At 41.5% G+C, this 14,167-nt stretch overlaps 1 protein-coding gene across 1 annotated transcript in view; it reads left to right on the top strand.

The window, feature by feature from the left end:
* Nucleotides 1-4,736, top strand: part of ZDHHC9 (zinc finger, DHHC-type containing 9) — a 40,983-nt gene extending 36,247 nt beyond the window's left edge. Inside the window, exons 8-10 of the mRNA XM_006881786.1 lie at nucleotides 32-135; nucleotides 545-641; nucleotides 4,620-4,736. Of these exons, the coding sequence (XP_006881848.1) occupies nucleotides 32-135; nucleotides 545-641; nucleotides 4,620-4,736 (318 nt within the window). The remainder of the gene's footprint in view (nucleotides 1-31; nucleotides 136-544; nucleotides 642-4,619) is intronic.
* The last annotated feature ends 9,431 nt before the right edge of the window (nucleotides 4,737-14,167 follow it).

Genomic DNA, 14,167 nt, shown 5'->3' with positions numbered 1-14,167 from the left:
TGTAACATAAGGCCTGGATTTTGTCTTACAGATCAAAGGCTCATGGACAGGAAAGAATCGTGTCCAGAATCCCTACAGCCACGGCAATATCGTGAAGAACTGTTGTGAAGTGCTGTGTGGCCCCTTGCCTCCCAGGTACTCAGGGGACTAGGGTGTCTTGGGGCTCTTAGGCTGAATAGCTCAATTAGTCTCTTTTATCTGGTGGAATGAAGTCTTCTGGCTGTGGCCTCTTGGTCAGATTATGTGGTATATGAGTCTGTCTAGGGATTGCCCCTTGGTGCCATATTTTGATGGTGTAGACAGTAGACCATGAGCTGGTGGTTGTGGAGGGATAGATCTCGTATTCTTAAATCTTGCTTATTTTCTGATAAATGCAATGTTCCCTGCTTTGTGGGGAAGAAAAGTGACTGGAAGATAGGAGGCAGATGCTAGAATCAGATCATCCTGCCAAAGGACTGTCTACACAGCAGGGTTCAGTGGGATGAGTGGGTGGAGGGGTGAAGGCTGTGTGTGTTATTAACTCTCCTATCTCCTGACCCTTCAGTGTGCTGGACCGAAGGGGTATACTGCCACTGGAGGAAAGTGGAAGTCGACCTCCCAGTACTCAAGAGACTAGCAGCAGCCTCTTGCCACAGAGCCCCGTAAGTGTTCTTGATGAGCTGGTGGAGTCACTGGTAGAGAGGGTGCAGGCTACTTGTTTTCTTTCATTTGAGTGAAGGTTTACAAGTCTTGTTGGCTGTTTCATATAATCATTCATAGACATTTTGCTTTATAACATTAATTGCCCTTGATTAGTGTAATTATGTAATGACAGTGTTTAATTGTGTACATCCCTTCACCCAATTTGGGGACAGGCTACTTTTTTTTAAATTTAAAATTGTAGCATATTTGGTTTTTAATATATTTTTTGTATTTTAAATTTATTTTGTATATCCGTTCGTTCATTGTTGCACACTTTCCTTCCTCCCCACCCCTCCCCCTCAGTTGGCTTTTCTCTTTGACAAGTAAAAAAAATTCTTTCATTGTTACACATACACACACACACCCCCACCCCCCAGTCCACTCTACTATACAGGTTTCATTCTGGACTCTTGGTATGACAATAATGCCTAATCATGTATTCCTTTTAAACAGTTCTATCCCTCATCTGTTTCCCCCAAAATCTGATGTCAATTCCATTTTGCAACATTTTGCAGTATTTGTCCTTTTGTGACTGAGATATTTCACTCAGCATAAGGGACAGGCTACATTTTTTTAATAATTTAATAAATTTTTTTCTTGTCAGGAGAAGAGGGAGAAGAAAAACAGCCACTTATTCCACTCTCTTCTTAATAAATTAAGTAACACACAAGGGACAGGCTACTTTTACAGCTTAGTTTTACAGTTATGGGCTGTTCTGTATTTGATTTGCCCCAGTTTCCTTGTCTCTGCTTCTGCCCTGGCATTGTCTTCAGATCTTTTTGTGTCACTGAGGTGGATGAAGACTTATTCATCTATTCAGCGTATCTTGAACGGCTTCTCTGTGCGAGCTACAGCCTCTTAGGTGTTAGGGAGACATCAGCCAGCAAGTCAAATGGTGTCCTGCTCTCAAGGGATTCACTGTCTGCATAGGGAGGGCCAAGGGACAAGAAAACAGACCATTGCTCCATGCTGTGACAAGAGCCTAGATTAAAGAACATGTAAAATTATATAGGAACTAAGAGTAGAGTCAGGGGATCGTGTTGGAGTTAGTGAAGTGCTTGGCTTTGTGGAAGGAGACTCCCTCAGTGAAAAATGCAGCTGTTGTGCAAAATGGTGCCTCTGTCTTCGCCAAGATCCACTTTATAAAGGAAGCAGGTTCCCAACAAGTTGTTACTTCAGCTTTCTTCTTCATAATAGCCATGTTGTTATTGTTATGTGCTGTTGAGTTGGAACCAACTCGTAGCTGACCCGAGGCTTACTCGAGGCTGTAAATCACACAGAAGGAGATTATACATCTTTCTTCTGCAGAGCACCTGGTGGATTTAAACTCCCTCCATTTGGGTCGGCAGCACAACTCCTTACCATAACTAAGCCACCAGAGCTCTCTCATAATAACTATATTGAGATATAAATCACACAGTGTACAGTTCACCTATTTCAGGTGGACAGTCACAGATTTTGAGTGCATCTGCAGAGTTGTATGATCATTAAAATTTAAAAATATTTTTATGACTCATTTCAAACCCTGATAGCCATTACTCACCCTTCCCTCCTACTTACCCTATCCCCCTTACCCCCTACCCTGGCCTTCATCCCTAGGGAAACTCCCAATCAAATTTCTGTTTCTATAGATTTGCCTCATCTGAACATTTTAAATAAATGAAATGATAATCTTTAGTCTTTTGGGACTGACTTCTTTTACATAATGCTTTCATACGGTCGTATATATCACTAATTTATTTTTATGGCAAAATATTCCATATTATGTATATGTTACATTTTCATTTTCCATTTGTCATTTGATGGACATTTGGGTTGGTTCTACCTTTGGGCTATTATGAATAATACTGTTAGGAACATGTGTGTTCACGTTTTTTGTGTGGACATATGTTTTCATTTCTCTTGGCTGTGTACCTGGGATTAGAGTTGATGAGTCATATTGTATCTCTTTGTTTAACCTTTAGAGGAACTGCCAGCCTGTTTGCCAAAGAGGCTTCATCATTTTCCATATCCACTAGCATTGTGTGAGGGATCCAATTTCTTGACATCCTTGCCAATGCTAGTTATTTTCCTTTTAATTTAAACAACCAAACAAACAGAAGTGTTGCCATGCTGGTAGGTGTCCAGCGATATCTCATTGTGGCTTTGATTTGTATTTGTGAGAATGACAAATGGCGTTAATCATCTCTTCATGTGCATATTGATCATTTCTTTATCTTCATGAGAGAAATGTGCATTTAGAATTCTTTTTATGTTGACTTGGGTTTTTTTTACTGTTGAGTTGTGAGAATTTAAAAAATATATTTTCTATGCACTTTCCTTATCAGATAGATGATAACAGGTATTTCCTCCCATTCTGTAGCTTCTTTACTTTCTTGGTATCCTTTGAAGCAGAAAGGTGGTTTGGGTTTTTTAAAAAAAAAAATTGATGAAGTCCAATTTTTCCAGTTTTGCTTTTCATGTCACATCTAAGAAATCATTTTGTAATCCAAGATGAAGATTTATGCCTCTCATTTCTTTAGAAGTTATATAATTTTCGCTCTTAGATACAAGGTATTGGTCCATCCTGACTTACTTTTTATATATGATGTGAAATACATAGTCTGTACTCTTTCTTTCCTTAAAGGACAGCTAGTTGTCTGAGCATTATTTGTAGAGAAGATTTTTCTTTCCCTGTTGAATTGTCTTGGCATCCTTATAAAAAAATTAATTTACTTTAAATGGGAACATTTATTTCTGAACTTCCAATTTTATTTTACTGATCTAGATGTCTGTTCTTTAGCCGGTATCATATTCTCTTGACTTCTGTAGCTTTTGTGGTAAGTTTTGAAGTCATAAAAGTGTTAGTCCTCCAAATTTGTTTTTCCTTTTTATAATTATTTTTAGTATTAAATTTCCATATCTGTTTTAAGATCAGCTTGTCCATTTGGGCACAGACTCCAGCTGCAATTTTGAGGGATAGTGCATAGAATCGATCTATTTGAGAAGTGTTGTCATTCTAACAATATGTAAATCAGGAAAACATGATGCCTTTGATCTTTTACGTACGTAGGTCATTTACTTAGGTCTTTCAACAATATTTTCGAGTTCTCCTATAAGTTGTGTACCTTTTTGTTAAATTTATTCGTAAGTCCTTAATTCTTTTGATTCTAGTGATATAGAATAGTTTACCTAACTCCGATATTTGAAAATTTTTCACCAGGAGGGTATGGAAATGTCACTGATACTTGTTTATTAAATTTGTATCCTATAATCTTGCTGAATGATTTTTTTTTAGTTCTACTAGTTGTTGTTTTAAAAAGTAGGTTCAAATTTTCTTTTTGAATAGACTTGTTAGGTGTATGTAAAGGATTTTTGCGAGATGACTAATTGTTCCCTAGTTTGCCTTTTCTAAACTTTGTATTTTCTTTTTTTGAAGTAGAGCAGAGTCATGTTTACATAGTCTTATCATCATTTTACCGAGGTGGTCTAGTTTTATGTTTAGTGGTTCTCGGTGTGGGCAAGGGTGGTATATTTGGATCCCTTGGGACATTTTCAAACAATAGGAGATCATCTGAAAAATTTGGCACACGCCCTCTTCTGTTCCAGCGTATACTAGGGTTTAGAACCACTGGGTCAAGCCTTGCTGGGAACGTACGTGATAACACTCTGTTGTGAAGCATGGCGCGCTTATGCAATTCTTTGTGGCCCCGATTATGATTATCATGAATAATAATGTAAACATCTGTCCAAATTAGACGGGTAAGAACAAAACCCGCATTAAAACTCCAGTGCGTCCTCCTAAGAACAGTGTGGCCAGGATTTGGAGTTTGGTATTGGAGGCTCCAGGGTGGCCAGTGAGTTCGGAGGAAGAGTGCAGAGCGTATAAACTCTCTCGGTTTGCATTTTGAAGGGGAGCTTTGTATTGAATTGGATTTTTTTTTTTACCTCCTTGTCAGGTCCCAACAGAACATCTGAGCTCCAATGAAATGCCGGAGGAAACGAGCACTCCTGAAGAGATGCCACCCCCGGAACCCCCAGAGCCACCACAGGAGGGGGCTGAAACGGAGAAGTAGCCTATCTGTGGAAGAGACTTTTGTTTGTGTTTAATTAGGGCTATGAGAGATTTAAAGGGAGAACCTGAGACAGAGAGCAAGTAAGCTGCCCCCATTACCATTTTACTTTGCTCTTTATTCGCCCAATCGCACAATGGCTTCCCCCTTTCCCTCCTCCCCCCCAGACTCAAAGACAGTAGCAGAAGATGCTAATCACCTCTGGTAACTGGACAAATGGGTCTCTTGGGCCCTGGCACTGGTTTTCCATGGCCTCAGCTGTGGAATTGCCTTGTTCTTCCCTCTCTTCCTGCTACATCTCAGCTCTCCTACTCACAGTCATTGGTTTAGTTCTGGAGTCACAGGCTCTCGGGAGCGATTCAAATCCCTGCAAGCTGCTGCATGCCATAAGACCAGAGAGCCACACAGACCTCTGGCCGGGGAATCCAAACTGGATTCTTGGGACCTTCAGAATTGAAGAAGAGGGAGAATTGACTTGGGGGAGGATTCCCAGCTACTCAAGTGCCAACATTGCCAGCTAATCCTTTTGGGAATGGGGCAGGCACCTTCCACTTGTTGTATTCGTTGATGTAGTCACTCCTTTGTTGTCCCCCTCTCCACTCTAACGCCCGAGTACCCCTCTTCTCCAATTAGATATATGTAAGTAGTTGTGGTAACGATAACAATTTGCATTCCTTGTAGACCTTTTTTTAAAAAAATTACCTGTGCCATTCTCACTAAGAACTTCCAAGATGCCAGTGGCATAGCCCCTCATACTCTCTGTCTCATCTCTCCTCCTCACTCGAAAGCCTCTTTTAGGTTTTTTCCCCTCTTGAGTCTCGCTCCCGTTCGGAGCAGCAATGGCAGTAATAAAAGTCTGCACTCTGGTGGTTCCTTTCTTCCTCAGCGGAAGCCCGAGTGCTCACTTAAACACTACCCCCCTCAGAATCCCTGTGTGAGGCCTGTGAAGGCCCAGAATGCACAACTGGGGAAACCAAGGCACAAAGAGGCTTTCCTCTCCCCTCCCCCTATGTCCTTTCAGGAAAAACAAAACAAAAAAAATACAAAAACAAAAACAAACAAACAAAAAAAAACCAACCAACCAACAACGAGAATAACCAATACTTCCATTACGCCTAGGCTGAGTGAGGAGGGAAAGCCCAGCACTGCTGCCCTCCCGGGTGACCCACTCCAAGGCCTCAGCCCACCTCGGGCTACGGTAACCACACTGGGGCTTCCTCCGAGAGCCCTGCTTTTCCAGCACTTCCACCGGCAGGGTCCCAGAGCCACTTCACCCTGGGGGTGGGCTGTGGCCCCCAGTCAGCTCTGCTCAGGACCTGCTCTATTTCAGGGAAGAAGATTTAGGTATTATACGTGGCTATATTTCCTAGAGCACCTGTGTTTTTCTCTTTCTAAGCCAGGGTCCTGTCTGGATGATTTATGGGGAGGGAGGGGGAAGTGTAAACCAGAACTTTTAATCTGTTTGAAGGCGATTAAACTGTGTCTAATGCAAACTGCCTGCCTCCTCCTTCCCCCTTCCATTTCCAGAACTTCTGTGGGGTGTGACTGTGTTGGGGTTTGGGATGTGGGTGGGCGTGGGCATTAAAGGGGGTTAATTTTTACAAGTCATACTTCCGTTTCCCAAGGGATCCTTCATGTTGGAGAGAAAGTTCACACGCTCTCCATTGATCTGTACTATGTTTCTGGGCTAATGTTTACCTTTTACTGGGCCACGAAGAAAGGGCTTACGGAGCACTATACATTGTTAACAAGACTGGGAAGGTGAGGAGATATATACACACACACTGAACAGAGCAAATTCTTTATGATGAGATTGTTTCTGTGCAGAAGGATGATGTTTATTGCAGATGAGTCTTGACTATCAAAACAGGCCCACCAAAGCCTTCTTTAGACTATTTTGCGCATGATCTCTTCCAAGTGGTGGTATAGATTCCTTTGAAACTATTTTATAATCAAGACTCCTTGCCAATTCCCACTGCACTCTTCTTACTTAACTGGAATTAATGAAATGAAATATGACTGCTCCCAGATTTTCCTTGTAGCAGGATTGGAATAGAGCAATCCTTCTCTACTGGATTGGAGATGCAGACGCAGTCTCTCCTGCCTGCCTGCTGCTTTTGGCTGGCTCACTCAGTCTTGTTCTGTGGTTAGATTTTGGCAAGTCCAAAATCAGGCCAAACCTGGAGGGCTTGGACGCTACTAGGTTTCTCCGGGTAGCCTGCTACTCCTATGAATCCCTTTGTCCATCCTGGCTCAGAGCACCTCCTCTCCTGCGTCGGACTGGATAGATCTCCCTCTGTGTCCCTCCCTCAACCGTTCTTCTGTTGATGCCAGGTCGGTCAGAGCAACTTTCCTTTTCTGATGTGGAAAAAATGTTTCTCTCTAGTGTGAAACAATTACCACTGTTTTACTAGTTACTGCTTGCTCATATTCCCCATTTTCTTTTCCTTTAAAAGTCATCTGTGTTTAAGACACAGATTTGGTCCAGAAGATCTGTCCCAGTCGTACCCATGTATCGGCTGGGACTATCCCTGATCCGAATTTTGGTCCTGGGGGAGATTGAGAAATTGATCTTTCCCATGGGACTAGATTGTAAATTGTTTGGTCTTTTCAATAGTTGAGACCCTTTCCAACTCTCCTTTTCCTCTCTATTCCACAAGATTCCTGTGCCCCCCGCTTCCCCAGGCCAGGATGGTTGGCACTGATCCAGGATCTCTGGGGAGAGAGTGGAAGTTGGCTATTTTGGGCCTTTCTTCATGTCCTCTGCCCTGGCTGATATCATCGTCTCCCCCTTTGTTTGTCCCCCAATGGTGGAGGTGGTTTCTAATTCTATAATAGCTAAATTCCATTCTTCCAGCCCTGACCTTCCTGTCTTTACCCTGACAGCCCCTTTTACTTGGTCATATCTCTTTACCTTGTTGGGGAGAGGTGTGTGTATGTGTGGAAAGTATTTTATTTCTAAATATATTTTCGAACTGAAATGCAATTTAATATGTAAATCTCTGCACTTTTCTGTGAGCCTACAAATGTGTATGCATTGGGGTTTTTTTGCTCTCTGGTATTTCTTAATAAAGAAATCTTTCTTTCGGGGGAAACCAATTAATGAAGGAGACTCGAGTGGTTTTACAAATACAGGGATGTCTGTTTCTTTGTGCATCTGCCTAATTTCTTGACTTGTACTTAATGTGACTGATCTGCCCCTCCCCCTATTTTGTTACAGCCCCCCCCTTTGAAGGCCTTCAACTTAGTGGGGCAGAGAGAGAGAGAAAGAGAGACCGACCTGTATCTGGTACCCTTCTGGGAGCCCTTGGATTGGCTTAAGTGGTAACCTAGCAACCTAACCCCCCTCTCTCTCTCATAGACTGGCCCTGTTAGTCCTTTTCTTCTAGCTCAGTTCATTTTCTACTCCTGAGGCTGCAGCCAGGCTGGGGAAAATCACCCAGGGATTACAGTAAATGGCTTTTTAAAAATGATCATTTGCTTTCGTGTCTTGGTACTACTAAAGAAGAACAACAGTTCAAATAATTTAGAAACCATTTGTGTCCACTTTGAGAATGTGTTCTAGGAATCTCTTGCTATTCTCCAGGGAGAGGTTTCAGAAAACATATCAAAGGCTAAAACTGTGACTCATTTGTTTCAAAGGTTGCATATCCAGCTCTCAAAGAGGACCGTGGTGCATTTCATGTTTTGGATAAATAAGAGAAGAGAATTATTGTTATTAGATGGTTCTGATTCCTAGTGACCCTACATACAACACACAGTGAAACACACTGACTAGTCCTGTGCCATCCACACAGTGGTTGCTGAGTTTGATCCCATTGTTATAGCTACTGTGTCAATCCACGTTATTGAGGATCTTCCTCTTTTGTTGCTGACCCTCTCTAGAATGTTGTTGTTGAGTTGAGCACCACCCATAGCATACCCCAGTCTCTGAAATGGGAACTTACAAAGCAAGAACACAACAATAACATTGAACATGAATAAAGGTGAGAGAATTTGGTATAACTAACTGGTGGTGCCGCTGGTTAATATGCTCAACTGTCAACCAAAAGCTTGGCAAGCCCACCCAGCGGTACCTCAGAAGAAAAGCCTGGAGATACATTTCCAAAAAAGAGCAGCTATTGGAGACCCTATGGGGCATAGTTCTACCCTGACACACATGGGATAACTATGAAATCAATGTTGTCACATGCTGTCGAGTCAAACCAACTCATAGCTTACCCTCCAATGGGTTTTTGGAGGCTATCAATCACATGGGAAAAGATTACCCAGCTTTCTCCCACAGAGCAGCTGGTGGATTCAAACTGCTTGCCTTTAGGTTGGCAACTCTACCACTAGGCCACCAGAGCGTCTTATTTTACAAATAAACTAAAAATATATTTGTGTAGTCTTAATATAGTCTCGCCTATGTATTTGGGTATTGGAATGCACATTATCTAGTTATAAGTTAGAGAGTAATTGTCGTCTCTGATGCTGTGCCATTTGTATGCCAAGTGTTGCCCAGTCCGATGTCATCCTATGGTCAAGGGCATGTTCAAGTTTGTTGTGCCGATCCCTCACACTGAGAGTCTGCCTCACCCTATCTGGTCTCTAGTTTACCACACATAATGTCCTTCTCTGTCGAGTGATACCTCCTAATGCAAAGTGTGGGAGTCAGACAGTGTTCTGCTGTGATTCATCATGTTTTCATTGACTATTTTTCAGAGGGAAATCACCAGGCTCTTTTTCCATACTCTGTCAGCCTGGAAGCTCCACTGAAACCTGTCTATCATGAATTTCCCTGCTGCTATTTGAAATAACATTGGCCTGGCTTCCAGCATCACAGCAATACACATGCCATCGCAGTATGGCAAAGTGACAAATAGATGGTGGTAGTATACTTTCCTTTTACTCTTTATATTAGAATTGTTGCTGTTAGGTGCTGTCTGCGAACACCAGAGGTGAGCCCCGCCCCACCCTGCACTGTCCTCACCATCTCTGATATGCTCGAGCCCATTGTTGCAGTCATTGTATCAATCCAGCTTGTTGAGGGACTTCCTCTCCTTCTTTCCCAGCAATGCATTATATTTCTATTCTAGAAATTATATATCATCTATATACGCAAGTTGGTCTCTGCAATTACTTGCTGTGCATCTGAGAGCGGAAATAACTAAGGATGAGAGTGAAAGATAGATGCCTTCGAGTTGTGGTGCTGGAGAAGTGTGTTGAACATACAGTGAACTAATTACCAGGAGAACAAAGAGGTCTGTCTGGAGAGAGTGAAACCAAGTTTCTCCCTGGAGGCAAGGATTTTGAAGTGTCATCTCACATACTTAGGGCTTGTGTCCAGGGTGGACCAATCCTTGGAGAAGGACATAATCCTTGAAAAGGTAGAGGGACAGCACAGGAGAGGAAGACTCAGGATGAGATGGGTTGATACAGTGACTGGAGAAATGGGATTAGGTATTTCAGACATGATGAGATTGCTCACGATAGGGTAGAGTTCAGAGCTAATGAGCACTGAGTTGCAGGCAACTTGATAGCACATAACAACAACAAAATAAGCAAGTTGTATTACCTCTGCAATCTACTTTAGGTAAATAGTGCATTATACAAATGAGGACTGAGTCTGATGGTATTGAGAACCAGTGGACTAGATCATCTCAAAGGTCTCTTTCTCACTGGATATTTGGAAAGCTTAGAAAAGAAACATTCCTGTCCTTCCATGCTGTTAGGATGTGTATGTCTTTAATTTTAAAAGTAATACATAATCATTGTAAAAAAACTGCCTAAATATAGAAAAGTAGGAAAATGTTAACCATTACCCATAAATTCATCAAATATAACAATACAGTTTTATACTACTACTACTACTACTACTACTACTACTACTACTGTTTTTGGTGCAGGTGTACATAGAAAAGTAGATTCCCATTGAACAGTTTCTGCACAAAATGTTGAGTGACACTGGTTACATTTTTCATGGTATCCTAGCAGTCTCATGAATATTCTGGTCATTCCGTTTCCAAAAATCTCGTTTGCTTGGCCCTTTAGTTTCCCATCTTTGCTTTAGAGCAACTGTTGTCCTTTTGATCTCATAGATGATTTTTTAAATATCTATTGTAAAAAAAACATGTATGGGGTAAAAACCATATAAGAGGTGGTAGCAGAAGGGTGAGGATGGGTAGGGATGAAATCACAGGGTTGCACAATTTGGTGGGTGGAGGGAATATGTAAAGGAAATGAGACAAGGTCCAGTGGGGACCAGAAAAGACAGGGTAATGGTGGGCATGGTCCAATGGTGATTAATTTTTTCTTAATTACAAAGATATCTTTTTCATTTGTGGGTTTCCCATTTGGCAATAGGGCCAAAGACTTTCTGGCCCCTATTCATTCTGTTCATGCTGTTGAGATGAAGGGGAAGGGGAAGGGGAGATGACTTAGCACTTTACTGGTGGTCTTGAGTTGAAGCTGCATGCCTTCTTGTTCAGTTAGAAGATATTTTCATGACATTTTCTGCCTTCTGGACTGCAAAGTGTTTGTGTGGGTGAATCCAGTGGGAGTGGCTGGCTGAATTTTGAGGCTCCATTCACATTTGCTTCCTTAGCTGGCAGTTATATTTCCCTTTTGTCTCTGGAACCAGTCTCGGGGTTCAGGTTCTGGAACAAGACTCAGTGTTCAGGTTACATATGGGAAAGGAAGCAAACCTAGAAAGAACAAATATGTGAGTTCCAAAGAAAAGGGCTTTGGAGGTGTTACTTACAGGTGTACTGGAGGAAAGTGGCTTAGATAAAGTTCCTAATACACACCAGGTGACTCTCCCCAGAAGCCAAGTGGCACTCCCCAGGGGCTGGGCAGTGCTCCTCGGGGGGGGGGGCTGGTGGCTCTCCCTAGGGGCTGGACGGCTTCCCCAGGTGCCAGATGGCTCTCCCCAGCTGCCAGATATCTCTCCCCAGGGGCTGGGTGGCTCTCCCCAGGGGCCAGGCCCCAGGGGCTGGGATCTCAGATAGATGATTTTTTACAGGAGTGAAAGAGTCACAGGTGATATTCTTTGTGAACAAATCTATTATTTAGTTAAAAGGTAACCTTAGGGGATAGTTTGGTTTAACGTGGTTTTTTTTATATATATATTGACATAATTTACAATGCTAACTACAATTACTAATATTTGGAAAGAATTTCTTGTGATTTGAGAAAAAGGTTACAAAGCATATTGATTTTCCATTCAACTATTCATACATATTTTGCTTTGTAACATCAGTTATAGTACCCACACTGTAGTCGTACTTTTTCTACTCCCTCCCAGTAATTCTCATTTCCAGTAATCCTTCTATCCTACTTCCTCCTGCCTTTGGGGCTTTATCCTTGGGAAAATGCTGTTCTTTTAACCTTGAATGGTTGGTTATTCTAAGGAGTGGGTGCCTCTCTGGTGTTATTTGCACTTTATAGTTCTGTCTCTCATTTGCCTGAAAGTTGAGCCATGGAAGTGAACTTTGTTCCAAATTTGAAGACTTATTAAGGAAAAGCCATGGTCTTTGTAGTTCTGCCATCCTCTAGTTGTACAAATAAACCTGGCTGGCTTTATTAATTTTGTTCCACGTTATTCCCCATTCCCCACTTTACCTAGGGTCTACTATTGCAGTCTCTTTTAGATGGCTCAGGGTTGCTACAGGAGCACCATCCAGTTCTTCTCAATTTCAATGTTTAAAAAATATTTTTTTAAAAAAATAGGGTGATAGTCTCAGGGGGTCCTCCAGTATTGACTTGTCCATTAATCCTAGATGTTTTAAGAACTTGAGCTCTTCTACAACCAGGAGAGGATAAAATAGATGAATGGGAACTTCTAAGAATTAAATCCCTGTGCACATCTAAAATCTTCTCCAACAGGGTAAAAAGGGAAGCCACAGACTGGGAAAATGGACACAGGATATGAACAGACTCTTCACCAAAGAAGACATTCAGGTGGCCAAAAAACACATGAAGAAATGTTCAAAATCCTTAGCTCTAAGAGAGATGCAAATCAGAACAACTATGAGATATCATCTCACCCCAGTCAGAATAGCAAAATTTAACAGAACAGCAAGCAACAAATGCTGGTGAGATTGTGGAGAAACTAGAACCCTTATTCACTGTTGGTGGGAGTGTAAAATGGTGCAACCACTATGGAAGGCTGTATAGCACTTTCTCAAAAAGTTGCAAATAGAAATACCATTTGACCCAGCAATTCCACCACGGGGAATTTACCCTAAAGAAACCATAACTGCCACCCAAGCAGTTAGGTGCACAACCATGTTTATTGCAGCTTTGTTTGCAATAACAAAGAGCTGCAAACAATCCAAGTGGCCATCAACAAATAAATGGATAGAGAAGCTGTGGTATATTCACACAATGGAATACTACGCTACATTGAAAAACAAGGAACTCGTGCAATATTATTCAAGATGGGTAACTGGAGGACATTATGATGAGTGAAATATCATCAGGATTGAGGGAAGACAGAAAAGGAGGGGAGGAATGATGTATATTGCATTGAAACATGAGGAAAAGAACTGTTTTAAAGGCATATATGAATGGGTATTCTTGTCATGACAGGAGTCCAGAGTGAAGGCTGCATAGTGGAGTGGACTTGGGGGGAGGGATGACATAACAATGAAAGAGTTTTTCTTTTCAAGGAGAAGAGGGATTTGAGGGGGAGAGGGTGGGCAGGGAGAAAAGTGCAACATTGAATGACTGGAAACCCTAAGTCTCTGTAAACTTTCATTAAAATTAATAAAATAGGGGAGCTCTGGTGGCCTAGTGGCAAGGAGCTGCAACTACAATCCCAGAGACACACGGTTCGAATCCACCAGATGCTCTGCCGGGGAAGGAGGGGCAATCTCCCCCTGTACCAGTCAGATCTGATTTGATGGTACATGCACACAAAAATAATAATAAAAAATTTAATAAAATAAAAGAACTTGAGCTCTATTTTAAGAAACAGTTTGCAGTACTGTATGTGTTGTTTTTTTTTAAATAGCACTTTTGATATCCTTAAAAAGTATTTTAAAACCTGTTAATTAGTCCATAATATATGTACAATCATTCCTCAAGTGTCAGACATTTAGGGATTTCTAATTTTTCATTGTTATATATGACATTGTGATGGATTTTTCTCATATATTGGCATATCCATGATTCTTCCCATCAGATTCCTTAGAGTGGAAAAGGCTGGTGCAGTCTGTCCTGCCTGCTTTAACACATCTCATTTAAATATGTGGTCATTTGGTAATTGTGAAATCGTATGTCAGTATAATTCAATTTCTGTTTCCTTGGTTAATGTAAGATACTTTTTCTATGCCTCTCCTCTGCCTTATGTTTTTGCCATTTGTATTTCTTGTGTTCATTCAAATACATAGCCTCTATCTCTATGGTATCAGGGAGTTTTCTAATGGATTAATAGGAGTTTTGAGCTCATA

The sequence above is a fragment of the Elephantulus edwardii genome, unplaced genomic scaffold (genome assembly GCF_000299155.1).
Source record: "Elephantulus edwardii isolate Elephantulus edwardi_28Jun2011 unplaced genomic scaffold, EleEdw1.0 scaffold00016, whole genome shotgun sequence".
In the NCBI taxonomy this organism is placed as follows: domain Eukaryota; kingdom Metazoa; phylum Chordata; class Mammalia; order Macroscelidea; family Macroscelididae; genus Elephantulus; species Elephantulus edwardii.
This window is presented reverse-complemented; position numbering and strand designations above follow the sequence as displayed.